Here is a 15,689-nt window from a genome sequence, read left to right as displayed (position 1 = left end):
TGTTTAGGATAATGAAAAGAAGATCATTATTCTCAAGGTGGGTAACAATCACCTTATTCTATTCCCAGGAACATGAAGAGTTCGAAGATGTATGCCGTAATGGGAGTAGAGTTGTACAGTAGGACGATTTCCAATATACATTTTTTCTTTTTCAGATCCAACTACACCCAAGACTTCTCCATTTGGGCTCCATCTGATGCAAGTAATGTTCATCTTTGTATCTATCAATATTGGTTCTTCATCAAGTTCATGCCTCATCATCTGTACAAAATCATCGTAAGAGCTTGGACTCATGTCTCATCATTTATACAAAATTGAAAAACCTGCCTGATATTGTTATAAGAGCAATAACAATATATTTGATCTAAATTTGATCATTGAGATATGATTTCTTTAGCTAGATGCTGTATTTTTTGTTCAGTTGTTATGTGATTTTACTGTGTTTATGTGCAATTATGTGCTTTTATTGTACTCTATGCTATCCTTATATTAACACTTTCAATAAGAATGGTCTTTCTACGGGAATATTTGACAACTGAACCTGAATTTTCCCTCCATAACGTGCAAGTGCCAAAGTTGGTGCATGCGAGTCGTATCCCTCTGCTTTACTGAACCATTCAATACCAACTATTGACATTCCTTCATTTTTACCTTGGAAGCATATATGGAGAGATGACAGAAAATTCCCAAAATAGTCATGGATGTTGCATTTTCCCTGCATAATAATGAATCCTCTTTCTCAAATTGCTCATAGAATTCCTTTGATCTGCCCAATAATTCTAGTAATTTGAGATGCAAAAAAAATGATGGTAATTCGGCACAAAAAAACCATTTCTAATATTGTTTTTTAGGTGGAAATTACTCATATGCAAAGAAAAGAACTCTATCTATTTGACCAAGTCCAGCAAGCAAAAGATACATATGATTCACAGTATAACTTTTTGAGTGGCCACCAACAAAGCTGAATATAGAAACTATTCCAGCCTAGAAAAAAAAACCATTTAAGGTTGAAAATCCTCGAGCTGAAACTATGCAAGTCACCAAAACGAACAGAAAAAGGCCAGAAAATTGCAAATTGAACGAGCGACAGCCATTGTAGCATATCATAACACTTAGAAGAATGCTTATCTTGGTTGTCCTGTAAGTCCATAGCAACCTAAATTAGGCAGAACACGATGATATAAATATTCCATAGATAGAAAACAATAAGGAGAGAGGAAGTCCTTTCACACCCAAACCTTACCTGCCAGTGAAAGAAACAGTTCTCAAAAGGTGTTTTCCAACGTTGAGCTCCTTCAGAACTTCCTGCCATCTCTTTCATAAAGAGCAGCGGATATCGTTCTCCAGAAACCTAACTCCTTTATCAAAGTAGCATCCCATCCTCAGCTAAAGAGCGACCTCCCTTCTAGATGTACACATCGGTAAAATTATTCATAATCTCCGTACCATATTAGTGGCATCTAGCAACTTAAAGCAAAGTGATCAACCTGAGCCTCTTTGACGCACTATATCAAAATGCCTTTCAATGCACCAAGCTGCAACCTCGTTTTCGCGCTTAATAACCATGGGATGGCCCCATTAATCAACCAGCTGTTGCAAGACAAGCACAAGACTTGCATTTGCAAGTGTTAAGTGTCACAAAAGTCTCCAAACCTGACACAAAACATATCATGCCTAGGGATGAGGAGAAACACTATACATCTAGTCCTCAAGCTCCAGCCTAATGTAGGTAAAACCCTATATTGCTAAATACTAACCCAACCAGCATATAGGCAAGAGCCAAAAAGAAATGGGGGGCATCCATGGTCGTCGCATATGGCTTCAAACTCAGCACCAAAATAAAATTATGTAAGCACAAGAACCTATGCTATTAACAAACATGTCCTTCCCTACCGTTCAAAGCTGCAAACCAAGGTCGCAAGCAAATAAACAGCCTTTAGGACTACAAGATGTTTGAGACTATTAATGACTTCCCTTGTTGAATGCTAATCAACTTGCTAAAGCTATATCCTCGAATCGATGACCTTGTATAGACATTGTGTACCAAGAATCTCCTTTACGATGTTTCTGTTGGGAACAATACCCAAGGAACTCAAAAAGTGCTTCAGCAATTTCTTGTTATACATGGATGCATTATTGCCTCAAAACAAAATCGCATCCTTCCATTTTATTTAAGCACCAAGCAACATTAGCTCACGCGTGATTGACAATACATGTTTTAAATGCAGCGCCACTTATGTTTGTAGTATCCACTACCTTGTGCATTGAATAGACACTGCTCGTGACTTCATTTGCCTTCTTGGCACATACTTTTCTTAGAGGCTCTTCAGCTTGATCTTTAGGCGACCTATGTGTACAGTGGTCTGATTAGTCTCATCTTAAAAGTTGGAGACAAAATAGTTCCTAGGAATCCACTACACTTCTTGGGATTGCCTACAAGATCTTGGCTAAGAGGCTTTGCACCTTAGACCCCTTCTTCCTGACATCATCCGAGCCACTCAAACAAGATTTGTCCTATATCATTTCATCTTGTACAATGTGTTCACTTTTTGGAAGGCCTTACGCTAGGCACAAGCAAGTCAACATGATATTGCAGTCCTATTTCTCAATTTTGAATCTCCAAAAGGCATATGATAGAGTTGAATGGAGTTACCTAGAGGGCACCGTGTGGAGACTTGGTTTCAGTGATGATAGAGCATCTCATGGTATCCTCCTCATGCTCACAATTGGCTAGTAGGATGGTGTTTGTTGAGGACGAGGTTCTGTATTCTAGCTATCTTGATCAATTAGACATAGACCCTTTGCTCCGTCTATTTCCCTTTTTGTAGCTGAGGCTATGGGATACTTCTTGCAGGCTACCAGTCAAGGGAAAATGGGGTTATCTCTTTTGATTAGGCAGGAGCAAGAGCTTCCAGAAACTAAGTTTGTAGATGGCACATCAATCACAATTAGGGGCAATCAGCACAGCTTGATTACCACTGCCACATACATTGATAGGTTCTACCTAGCCTCAAGAGGACTTATTATTGGAATAAATCAAACATACTTGGAAAAATGTTGTTGAAAGATACACCAAATTGATATCTTGGCTTTTGGGTTAGGGTTGATGCATCTTCAACTTAGCAGTTTGCACCTGTGTTGGAGAGTATACCAAGGAAGCTAGCATAGTGGAGCACTGCTAGACTTTCCTTCGCTGGTAGAGCATTGATGTACTTCTTGCTACCGTGTGGTGTGTCGCCTCTTGTTGGTGTTTTCATGCAAGAAACATTAGACAGGTGAACAAGCTGCTCATGAATTTTTGGTGGAATGGAGGGGATGGATTAGTAGACACCAGAGCCAGAGTATCTTGGCACACATCACTCTTCCTGCATCGCAAGGTGGACTAGGGATTCTCGATCCATAGCTTTAGAGCAAGGCACTGGTTGTTCAGCTTTGTGTTAGAGCCTTGACCCTAGGGGACTAGCCATGGAAGAAATTCTTACTTCATGGTATTCTTCAGTGCACACCACATGCAGTTGGGGCAATGGTGGCAGGGGATGTCAATTGGATTTTCATGGTGGACCATAATTGTCAGCCCACTTCTCCAAGGCAAGAATACTTGTCTAGATTTGACATCGTTTTTGACCGGCTCTCATCCAAGTAGTCCCATTCACTAGGGAGGAGTTTGCCAAGGAGCCACTTTTTCATAACCCTCTGGTGTAGTATTAGAGTGTCACTCTGGGCAATGAATAGAGATCCAAATTGGCATAATGGCACCCTCAAGGGTTTTCTAGTACTAGTGACTCTTTAATGGAGGTTAGGAGATCACAGAGGACAGCATCACTCGCAGATATGGATCGCTTCCCTAGATTGCTATAGATCCTAAGAGCCATTCCACAGGCTTGGAGAGAGGCCCTTATTGATCCTCACTACCCTCAGATTGAGTTTAGATGGTCTGGGTGTTTCAGCGAGTAGGGCACATGTTGAGTAATGAGGACCAAGACCCTTCTCATCCTTTACCTCAGACACCTCTCATGGAGTCACTCTTACTCATGAAGGCATGTGGTGGAGAAGGGAGAGAGAGTGGGTAGGCTAGGGAGAGAGATAATGATACTCAAAGAAAGACATAATGAAATGAAAATGAAATGACTAAGCAAGAAATAAATGAAAGTACACACGTGTAGACCAAAGAGCTTGTAGGCTTGATGATTGATTCATTTGACAATAGATAAGTACAGCTCTTATATAGAGCGCACATAAACACATATGAACACCAATGCATATGGGATAACTCCCAATGTGACACGTGGCATTCGTAGGACACACTAGACTAGAACTTACACTAGAACACACAAAACTGGCTCATCTTCCATTTCCTAACAACCCCCCATGGAGAAAAGGTGAGTGACTACTGGAATGGAACCAAGAACAGAACATGACAATAACGGTCATCGAATTGTGCAATGACAGTCTAGAACTAGACATGGCTCCCATGCTATCTCAGAGGCAAGTGAGCATGGCTAAGAGGCTAGTGAGCATGGTATATAGACTCAGAGGCTCAACTAACATGGCTCAAAGGCTCATCATGCATGGAATGCATGGCCAACTCAGAGATCTAGGAGACTAATGCACCTGCATCCTGGAACTGCTGACATCCCAGGCCTGATAAATAGACCTATCAAAGCTAATGCATGGCTCCCACAATACATCCCCCTCTTGGCTCCAAGACTAATCAGGGACATGGAGCCAAACACCATAAATATGAAAGCAATACATCATTTTAGGAGCACTATCCAAGGCAGAGAACCTTATTGACTCAACACACATCATTTATTCCATTCATTTTTGGAAACAACCCAGGGCAGAGTACCCAAAATAGAACATGCTTAGAAAATATATGGATCATTATCTCCATCGTCTTGTGGAGGGAAAGAGAGATGTCGGATTTCAGTAGTAAGAGCATGAACTTGTGTCGAGGGTCGTCATCTTCATGACTTGGGGCTCGGTCGCATGGTTATCTCTTACCAGGCCCTAGGTGTTTTATGAGGGTGAGCCTTCTTCTTGGGCACCGACAGGTGATAGAGCCCTGCTCTCTGCAGGATGTGCCACTTATGCCCTTCAGAGCTTCTCAAGTTTCAGTGGACACCTCTTGGGAGATTTTGGCACATTTCCTCTTGAGGCCTTGGATGGCACCCACATACACCTATCACAGGTGTTCACGGGTATTTGGACTGACACGGTTCATACTTTGATAGCCATATGGGCTAGCATGCAGGGCCCCTCACGGGCAGCCTCTTCTAGAAGGACTATATTTCTTCGAGTTTGGAGGGGTTCTCCCTTTTTCTCGGAGGTTTCTACCGGATTGAGATGGCACTATCAGCCTCGATCCTTTCTTTTTGGCTCTTGAGCTTTTCGTGCATTGCATGATGTATCCCGTATGGAGCTTGCTCTAACGGTTTTTAATAGAAGTCTCTTTTTGCAAAAAAAAAAAAAAAGCAAAGTCCGATGATAGCAGTTGTGTTGCATCCATGTCTTGAGTTGTTGAGGATCCATTGTGGGAGTGTCATCCTCAATAGCATCCCATACATTTTCTTTCATGAGGAGCAACTAAACCTTAGTTTGCCAAGTAGGGAATCCTTCCCCCTTGAACTTCTCCATGAGCAATGAGTTTGAAGAAAGAGAACTCATTGTGTACCTCCGGAGATGGCAACTTCAGTCTTCAGCACTATAGGAGATGGAACTGAGGGCTGGAACTGAAGGCAGAAGATGCGGAGGATAGAGATGTCATCATGAGAGATTTGGAGCAGCAATTTGTGGGCAAAATGAGGGCAGCTCATCTCACATGGAGGATAAGAGACTATGAGCAGCAATGGCACGCATTCCAAGGGCAGCAAAAGCAAGCTGATATTGACAGATTTTACGGACAGATAACGTGGGCTGGAGCAACAACAATCCTGAGTGTTGGTACGGGCCTGTACGGCCAGATTTTATGGACAGATAACGTGGGCATGAGCAGCAACAATCCCGAGTGTTGGTATGGGCCTGTACGGCCTGTTGTAGGCTGTACAGACTGTACGGTTGGCTGTACGGCTTGTACGGCTGGCTGTATGGGCGGCTTATGGCGAGACTATTGAGGTGAATTGAAGGGGTAGCTGATGGAGAGGCATTTTGAGGCAATGAGCAGCAACAAATGGCGTGACAATCGATGAAGATCAGCTCCAACAGCTCCCGAAGGTGAGGCTAAGGGAAGGGAGCTGTACCTTGGAGGAGAGGGTAGCTTCCATTTGCGGGCTTCTCTCATCCTCTAGGTAGAGCAAGAAGAAGGGGAAGGGAAAGGTAGGAGAGGAGGCTCTGATACTACATGAAGGCACGTGGTGGAGAAGGGAGAGAGAGAGGGTAGGCTAGGGAGAGAGATAATGATACTCAAAGAAAGACATAATGAAATGGAAATGAAATGACTAAGCAATAAACAAATGAAAGTACTCACATGTAGACCAAAGAGCTTGTAGGTTTGATACTTGATTGATTTGACACTAGACAAGTACAACTCTTATATAGAGCACACACACACATATGAACACCAATGCATATGGGATAACTCCCAATGTGACACGTGGCATCCATAGGACACACTAGACTAGAACTCACACTAGAACACACAAAACTGACTCATCTTGACTCCATTTCCTAACAACTCAACCGTTGGATTAGGAGAGCAGAAGATCAGAGTTATAGGATGCCTAGGGAGTGTTTGGTCATTAGATCCATCCCATACTATAGTGGTAGCTGAGCCCAGGTGGAAGCTTTGGGTATTACAGGGGAGACCTCTTGATGAGTTGGATTGAGATCCAGGGGAGTAGTCTTGGCCATCTTCCACTGCTTTAGATTCTCCTATTCCATTCTTTCAATATTCCATGAGGATTGGATATAGGATTCAGCAAAGAGCCACCCATCATCTACCCGTACTTGTTCAGTAATGGTAGGCATAGGGGATTTCAAAGCATCATCTATCAAGTTTTTGGTCTAATTTTTGGGGGTCTAAATGGTCCAGAAAGTCTCATATCTTCTTTGGCTAACTATTCATAGAGGTATTCTAGTTGGCTCTTGGCTTCAGCAAATGGGCAGGCCCTCCTTATGCATGACATGCCTGCTTGCAGAGGAATCTAGGAAGAACTGCTTGTGGAGTTGCCACATTGCTAGGGTGGTTTGGACAAAAGTTTATCTTCTCATTCATCACCTCTGAGTCCTCCACTCGACGTGGGGACTAGCTCTTTTTGGTAGAGGCTTTGGTGCCTTTTCTCTATATGATTCAATGGCAGGAGAATGTGGCCCTTCAGCACTACGCACCGTGGAGCCTTAGGATTTGTTCTTACTACGCAACGTGGAGCCTTAGTAAGAACAAATCCTAAGGCTCCACGGTGCCTTTTCTCTATATGATTCAATGGCAGGATGAGGCCCTTCAGCACTACGCACCGTGGAGCCTTAGGATTTGTTCTTACTAGACCCACTATCAAGTGGTTTCCAGAATTACTTATGGCAGATATGGTGTTCAAGATGTGCTCAGGTCCTTGGTGGATATGCATCCACTGTTGCTGATATACTAGCTTCCCTTTGGAATGATCTCATTTTTACTATCCAAAGTCAGTGGGAGAGATGCATTGGGACCTCTGCACTTGCTTGAGAGAGATTGATAGCATTATTGAGGACCCGGGATTGTTCCTTGCTTTTCCTATTACTCCACTTGGGATGGCGTGGCATTATAGACCACCCCCATGGTTGTTTATTCAGATTGTAGAGGCCACAGATAGAGTTCTCACTCTTCCACCTATGGTTTAATTTGGTTTGAGTGAATAAATTACTTCTTACTATTCAAAACAACTCCTCATTGTGGCTTTTAAGGAGCAGGAGTAAATGGGACATATGGTTTCCTACAGCTTTGTGGGCATGTCGTATTACTCATAAGGTTGTCTGTTTTAGAAAGGCCAGATGAGGAGAGATAGGATGCCTTGATCTCAAATGATACACAGCAAAAATCATGAGCACCAAGTTGGCGAAATAGTTCGTACAAAAAGTTATAATGAGGGTGATTTGTTTCTGAAATATCATCGACTGGACAAATTTTTTTAGGGAGGTCAAACGGACTGTATGTCATCTTCAAGGCTTTTACGAATCGAACATATGAATTGAAGAAACTTGGTGGAGAAGTACCTGGGGAGCGGGTAAATAAATTCCGCCTTATGAGATTTAAGGTGAGACATGACATATGAATAAGAAAGTTCAGAAATATGTACAGCTGGGTGGATGGAGATGTGACAAACTCCTATCGTGAAATGATTAACAATTTCACTTCCATCTGCCAAGCATGCTGTCATACTTGGCAGCTGGTGAGGAATATGCTACAATGAATTTTAGTTTATCCAAAAAGGACGTTCTTGCGTGGGGAAGTTGTAAACCCTTTTGGCAATGCATTCCAGAGGAGGAGGGGGAGCCTTGTGTGCTTCAGGGGTATAATCGAAATCTAGGAAATCAGGATAGAGTTGTGTAATTATATGTATGTTGGGGTGGTTATGTCCTCAAAGGCGATAGAGTGGTAAGGTGTTTAAAAAAAATCAAGATGTAATGTAAAGAGGGGAAAAATGAAGGAAAGTGGGATGGATAAGGTGATGGAGAGGAGAATTCTAGAGGGAGGAAGAGGTCATAGGGAGGAGAACGCGCAAGGAATGAAGAAGAAAGGAGAAAGATAGAAAGGAGGACTGGTTTGAATAAAAGAGGAGAGAGATGTATCTGTACAGGAGTTTTTTGTGTATGTTATGGTATACAAAATGTTTCCGGGACAAGTCTCTCTTCTTCCTTCACCTTTTCTTTCATGAATGTAATTCTTGATTGTTAAATTTTGAAAAGCTCGACACTAGGTGGCAGGTGAAGGAATTGGAAAAGTGAGTGATGAGCTATGGACTTAGCTCTTGAAATCACTCTTGGGGTACCTTGATGGTTTAGGATTATTTAAAAAAAAATTGGGCGGTCGATAGACTGTAGGGTCTAGAGGATGGCATAATATATTCTGCTATTTTAACTGATACACGATGTGGCATGTTCCTACATCTACCCTCTACCGAAATTTCACTGGCTTCTAAATTCACAGCTCTCCAATAAACTTGAAGCAACTTTAGTCAACTCACACTTCAAGATCAGGCTACAACTGACTGCTGGGAACTCAAATAAGAAAAACGAAATCCTCAACGATTTATCTGGCAAGGAATTTGAAAACTAGAGGAGAGAGGGAGAGAAAAGCGCGCACACAATAGAAAAGTTGATACAAGGCTGGTTCGCAAAGGAGCAAAAAGATTGACAAAACTCACATTGTAAGAGAGAATATGGAGCTCTGAATTTTAAAGGCTTGGCAAGCACCCAGAATGCTTATGCTTTCCAAAAGCTAGCACTAGTTTTTTCCAGAATAAGCTGAGCTTTCTTCATAAAATAGGCACTGCCCCAGTGTGCCCTCTTTTAAAGCTGGTCGCCCCTTTACTATGTGCTTGCCCCCTTAGAAAGTAGGGGAATTTAGCATTCTCCAAGGCCCTATCATCACAAATAAAACAATATCTAAGACATTTTACCCATTGGAGGTTAACTAATGCATGCATTCTAGTTCTCTGGACTAATCCTAGTTCCTTGGAGGCGTCCCCACTATGCACATAAACAAATTAAAATAATAAAATGGACATTTTCTCTAGTTGACCAAAGTCAGTTAACCGCCTTTGACTGGAGTCAAAAAATAATAATCCTCTTTCTTTCTTGGGATAATCGTTCTGTGACATCTACCTTTGAAGGGACAAGTGCCACGAGACAATTATCTCATAAGCTAATCATAGGTGGCTATGCCACATGCACATGCACCATCTCACATCTTCTAGGGCAGCCAATCAAGTGACAACTCTCACCTTGTATACATTTTGATAGGGCACACTCTGAGTGCCACTGAAAGGCTAAACCTCAACCTTTTAGAGGGGTCAAAGGTTGACTACCCTTTGACATTGCTTTCCTTTTGCACATTAGGATTTTACTATATCAGATTAGATTTACAATGCACGCACTTTAGTTGAGGTGCACATCTTTCACTCAGCTCCATTGAGAGTTCCTTGTAGCCAGTGATTTGCACATAGAAGTTTGATGACCTAGGTCTTTGTGTGCACATGTAGTCTTGTGAGAGTAGGAGAGATTCTACTCTACTTGGTTTCTTAAAACATCGAGGTCACAAAGGCCTTTTCAAGTAGGAACCTCATGGATATTGTCCATCTTGTTGAGCTTGAACAAGTAGGACTTAAATCTAGATAGTAGTAGATGTGCCCATGTGCCCAGTGTGGACACTCAAAGTGTAGCGTCAAGGCCCAAGCAAACTATTCATCATTCATCTCTATGACGATTGTGAGAAAGCTCCATTCCACATGATGTGGCCATGCAATTGAGGGATGCTATGGGCCACATCAAGTTAAGACAAGTGAATTGAGAAGATGGTGCAAGACTATGATGAGTCATTATGTGGGAGATGAACAGGGTTGTATTATGAAGATTATAATGAGTAGTACTTGGGATGCAAGAGACTACTATAGGACCATAACTAAAACAAATCTCCAAAAGTTTCAAACTTAGAAAGGAAATATTGCCTTTGCATGATTAAAACCACTATTAATGCTTGAAAGACTTCATACAAAACAGCTGGTACTGGGGCTAACAGCCAAATGGGGGGACTATACAACCAGTGAATCCCTCGAGGAGTGAAGATATAGAAAACTCCTGCAGGCCAAGCCTTGCAGAATCGAGTACGCCTCTCGATAGTCACTCTAGAGCCTGGAGTCCCACGCTCCCAGGTGGAGCGTAGAGTGTAGATAATATCCTGCCAGATGGCGACCATGGTAGCTGAGGGTGGAACCGGATGCTCATCCATCACGAGACTGCAACGAGCCACCCAAATGTTCCATGCAATGATACTGGCTACTACCTCCCAAACACTGTCCTTCGCAGGAGAAAGGGGAGCTAGGCTATCGGGAGGGACTGCCTCATGGAGAGCTATCCTTTGAATGCTCTGACCCTGTATCCGGTAGGCTGGGGAGATCTCATCAATCTGGAACGTGTGTCCTCCCTCAGTCAACCAGGCCACCATCCCCCAGGTGTAGTCCCTCAAAAGACTCTGCATACTGGTCATGATCCTGAGGGGTGCCATCCAGATCCTTGCTACTCTATGACAGCTCCAAAGGTAGTACAAGATCGTCTCCAGGAAACTAGCAGAGCAACAATGGCACTTCCCCTCCACTCGCATCTGCTCCAACCCGATGGGCAAGCCTCCGCGGACGGCCAGCCAGAAGAAGTAGGATATCTTCCTCAGCCGCAAAGTGGACCATAACCGCGTCCAAAACTTGGAACAGACATGCCGGGGCACTCTCTAGGTCACCCAATGCCGCTCCCTCGAGGGGGTCCACCTCGAAAAGTCCATCTGAAGCCTCCTACCAATCCGTGTGGTGTAGGAAAAGAAGGGCATCTCGTCCTTTTGCTCGGCAAGGCCACCCTTGGAGGGCTAGAACGACTCTCTCGCATCCCACTCGACCTCCCTCAAGGGTCTACCCTCCCATAGCTAGAGGTGCCATCTGGGGGCAACCTGCTCTGAGATACTGGGAGGGTCAATGTGCCACTCCTTCCCCAAACGTCCCATTCATCTCAGGGTCTCTCTCAGTGAGCGGATGAAGTAGGCCTCCAGGTCCTACATGGAAGAAGCCAGGGTGCGTGCTACCCTGCTGCATCATCATCCTCAAGGGGACACCAGTTCGAGAAAACTGCACCAACCAAATGCTGTCCCTCCAAACGCGAAGTCCCTCCCACTAGGACTTAGGGATGGCTTAGGTCAATCTCTCTCATCCGCTGCCCTGCCCCTCGCAAATGCGCTATGGCACCAAGCCTCGCCTCTGCCTCCATGGGTAATCTGCTCCATCTGCCAAAAGACCTGGCTGGACCACTATCCCACTGTGCCCAACCAATGTGAGTCCGCTGTCCGAGCATACGCCCCTCTTGATCTCAGATCTCTGGGTGCCACATAAGGGGCTGACGCTCAAACTCGTCTCTGCATCTGGGCGGAGCACAAATGAGACCCCCTATTGGTCTTTGCCAGATCCTGTGAAGGCTCCTCATCATAGGAAAACCTTTCCCTGTAAGGGAGACCTCTGAGAAGATCCATCTCTGTGAAAGCTGCCACTGTCCTCCAGTGCGTGGGGTGTTCCTAAGAAGCCCTCGCTGTAAGAGGAGCTTCCAAGGCTCTGCACCTAGGGTGAGGCCGCGAACAACTAACTTGCCCAAGAGGGCTCTGCTCTGCATCTTCGGATCTATAATACCCAAGCCTCCCAGTGCCTGCAACAGCGTGATCACTGTCTGCCAAGCGACCCGGGCTCTAGTATTCCACGTGCCGTCTGAACCTGCCCAAAGGAAGTTCCGAACCAACTGTCGGAGCTGCCCAATGCATCCTCTGTGAAAGCACCAGTAGGAGGTGATATACTAGGCCCTGGCAAGGACGACTTGGTTTGCAACTAAGGCACGACCTGCTAGGGAGAGCTTGGCCGAGCTCCAGTAGAGAAGCTTGCGCCGAACACTCTCAAGGACCAAGGCAATCTCCTGCTCTGCTGTAATGTCAATACAAACCTGGCATCCGAGGTATCTTGCTGTCTAGCCTCGTGGTATCCATCTAAAGCCAAAGTCACTCCCCCACTCACGAATCTCCTGTGTCTCCTCATAGCTCGTGAAGAAACCTATAGACTTTGTCCAGTTGATCCACGCACCCAAGGCCTCACAATAGATAGCCAGGGCTCCCTTGATTCTCTCCAAACTCACTGTGGTGCCCTCAACATACAAGGCCATGTAATCTGTAAACTTAGAGTCTCATTATGAACTTATGAGGCAGTGTTGGGGGAGCCCAGTTGAATGAGGAATACGCCTCTTCCATAGATGGTGACGTCCTGGATGTGGTCACCCTCCTGTACTGTAGAGGGGGCGGACGGGGCGGGGCAGCGGGGGGGTGCGGCGGCTTAGCAACAGCTCACGGGGAGCAGCTCTGAATCATGCATACAACTTTAGCACAAAACCAGCTCATTTACTCTATCAATGAAAGAGGAAGAGGGCAGTTTGGAAGAAGGACCAAAGTTAGGAAGAGGATGTGCAGGAACGCCAACAACAGTTGTTCCTATCCACTACCGAATCTGGAGAGGCTTTGACTCCAACCTGAGGAGAAATATCTATATGAACAACTTGTGTAAGATCTTGATCCAGGTTGGCTGCCAAAACAGTGGCAACCACATGAGTCTCACTAACCAAAGTTGAAATGTCCGAAGGTCCAAGAGTGGCAAGGTCTGGGATGTGGGAGGGTCCCGCCTGATCTGTAGGTGGTGGTCTTGCCAAATGTGTAGGGTCTAGAGTGTGAGAGGGTCTTGCCTGATCTGAAGGTGGAGGTCCCACATGGTTTGTATTGTTGGGACATTTGTGATCAAGGGCTTGCTCGAAGGTGCATGTGTGCATCTAGCAGTCACATGTTTGTTTTTTGTTGGGGTTCACTAATGGGCACTCTAGACTCTATGGAAGGATAGAAATCATAAAGTCTTTGGTGATCCTACCTTTTCACTTTTTTCTTTCTTCAAGCACTCTGCAACAATCCTTCTATGATTGCTTGCATACTAAGTACATTGTATCTGTCTTATATTGAGATCTTCTCATGATGTAATCTTTTTCACATCCTCTTTTTTGGGATAGTGATTCTGTAACATAAAGCAACAAAATTTTCACTTTAAAAAAAAAAAGGTGTGTGTGTAGTATAGAACACTTAGTGCTATGAGGTGTCTAGGACCATGACACAGGTGGTGATGCAGTACAAGGCATCCTCTTGAGGAGGTGCGATTTAGAAAGTCCCTATGATGTAGGGCTGATTGCCTTTGATGTAGGAGAGGTGCTTATGATCTAGGACACCCTCTCTCCCACTCTATAAATGAGAGGCTTCTCTCTCACAATCAATAGAACAAACATTTTGGTCTTCTCTTGTGTTCTTGACTCTTGTCATGATGCATCTCTTCTCTCGCATGACTCTCCAACATGTGGTATCAGAGCTGTAGGTTCTAGCCTCCTAGTTTGCCACATCATCATTTTCTTCCTCATCACCACCTTCTCTCCATTTTGCCTCTTTCTTGAAAATTCTTGTGAGAGCTTGTTCTCTTCACCTAGGCGACCATTCTCCGATTCTTCTAGGCTGAAGAACCTTCTCATTAGGGCACACCTCCAGATCCAAGATTGGCACGGAATTGTCCTTCTACTACCCATACCAATGCGTTCAATGTCTGGCATACTTCTTTAAAATTCGGGCTGTAGACGAAGAATTTTGACCAACCCTCCTAGAAGAAGTTGGGTGACACTATGAAGAAGCTCCTAATGAATTTTGAGCTCAAATGCGTCAGTGGATGAGCAGAAATAAACAAAAAACAAGTCGAACTTGGCACAGCTCTCCCGGGAGACTTGGCACAACATTGCACAATTCCTCTCTGGTGGCTCTTCTTTGGTATAAGACCTTTCATTCTGCGTTAAAATCCCTTTTAATGGTCTCTTTATCAGTGCAAATTGAGCTCTTCAGTTTGCTGCTGTCTCTACAAGCATTTTTTTAGAAGAATGCCTTGTTTATGGTTAACCAAGTCAAGTTAAATTTGGGAGTTTTCATTCCAAAAGTTTCTTTACATAGTGGAATGCACTTTTTACTTTGGGTTGATATACATATGTTTGGATGAAATGCATTCATCATGTTTCTCTTCCTATGCTTCATATGTGAAAGCAAAAGAGAAGAAAAAGAAAGAAGCACCTAGATATGTCAATAGAAAAGTGACAAAGCTTGTGAAGAAAAGCCATATTATTATTCTATTGCAAAAAGTTTAGGCTTCTCTGATTTTATTGCTTGCAATATGTACTTGTAAGGTTGAGATTAATAGCTATTTGTAAGAGAGCAAACACTGCCTAAATCATAAAGGTAAAGACTCTCTCATAGCTACCTTTAAGACAAACAAATTCAATGGCCAAGGCTTCCATACTTGGCAAATGAAAATTAAATTTGTGCTTATGAAGGAGAGTTTGTGGGATTTAGTGAAGCCAGGGAATCATTCATCACAAGAGGGTGAATCCACTACTACCAAAGGTAAGGAGAAGGCAAGTGACTCTACTTCAACAACACTAGCAGATGCTAAAAGGCTAGAGAAAGCCTATGCAATTATTGCATTAGGTTTGGGAGATGATTATGTGCATTGTATTTCAAATTTGGAATCTCCTTATGAGGCTTGGCATAAGTTAGATCTGTTATTTGGTGCTAGCTCTCATAACTCTAAGTTGACTTTGAAGATTAAGCTCTTTGAACTAAAGATGGATGGAGACTCTATTGCAGCTCATGTCAACACTATGAGGAGTCTTATGACACAATTGGCCTCAGTCAACTCTCGAGTCACTGACGATGATGCAATGGCTATGCTCTTGAAGAGTATGCCTCGGGACTTTGACTATGTTGGGACTACTTTGAAGAATCTTCCCCAACCAACACTAGAGAGCATAATTAGTACTCTACAAGAAGAAAGAAAGAAGACTTCAAGGAAGGAAGAAGATCGAACTCAAGCACTTACAGCAGTGAAGTTCTCAAAAGACAAGTACAAAGA

At 43.8% G+C, this 15,689-nt stretch overlaps 1 protein-coding gene across 1 annotated transcript in view; it reads right to left on the bottom strand.

The window, feature by feature from the left end:
• The window catches only part of LOC147902665 (uncharacterized), a 300,605-nt gene that overhangs the window by 252,150 nt on the left and 32,766 nt on the right, over nucleotides 1-15,689 (bottom strand). Inside the window, exons 4-5 of the mRNA XM_087373911.1 lie at nucleotides 542-715; nucleotides 53-261 (exon numbers count right to left, since the gene is read on the bottom strand). Coding sequence (XP_087230037.1) covers nucleotides 53-261; nucleotides 542-715 — 383 coding nt within the window. The remainder of the gene's footprint in view (nucleotides 1-52; nucleotides 262-541; nucleotides 716-15,689) is intronic.

This window comes from Dipteris shenzhenensis, chromosome 4 (assembly GCF_047967505.1).
Source record: "Dipteris shenzhenensis isolate YYH24624 ecotype China chromosome 4, Dip_SZ_1.0, whole genome shotgun sequence".
Classification (NCBI taxonomy): Eukaryota; Viridiplantae; Streptophyta; class Polypodiopsida; order Gleicheniales; family Dipteridaceae; genus Dipteris; species Dipteris shenzhenensis.
Note: the sequence above shows the minus strand (reverse complement) of the source record. Positions and strands in the feature narration are given on the sequence as shown.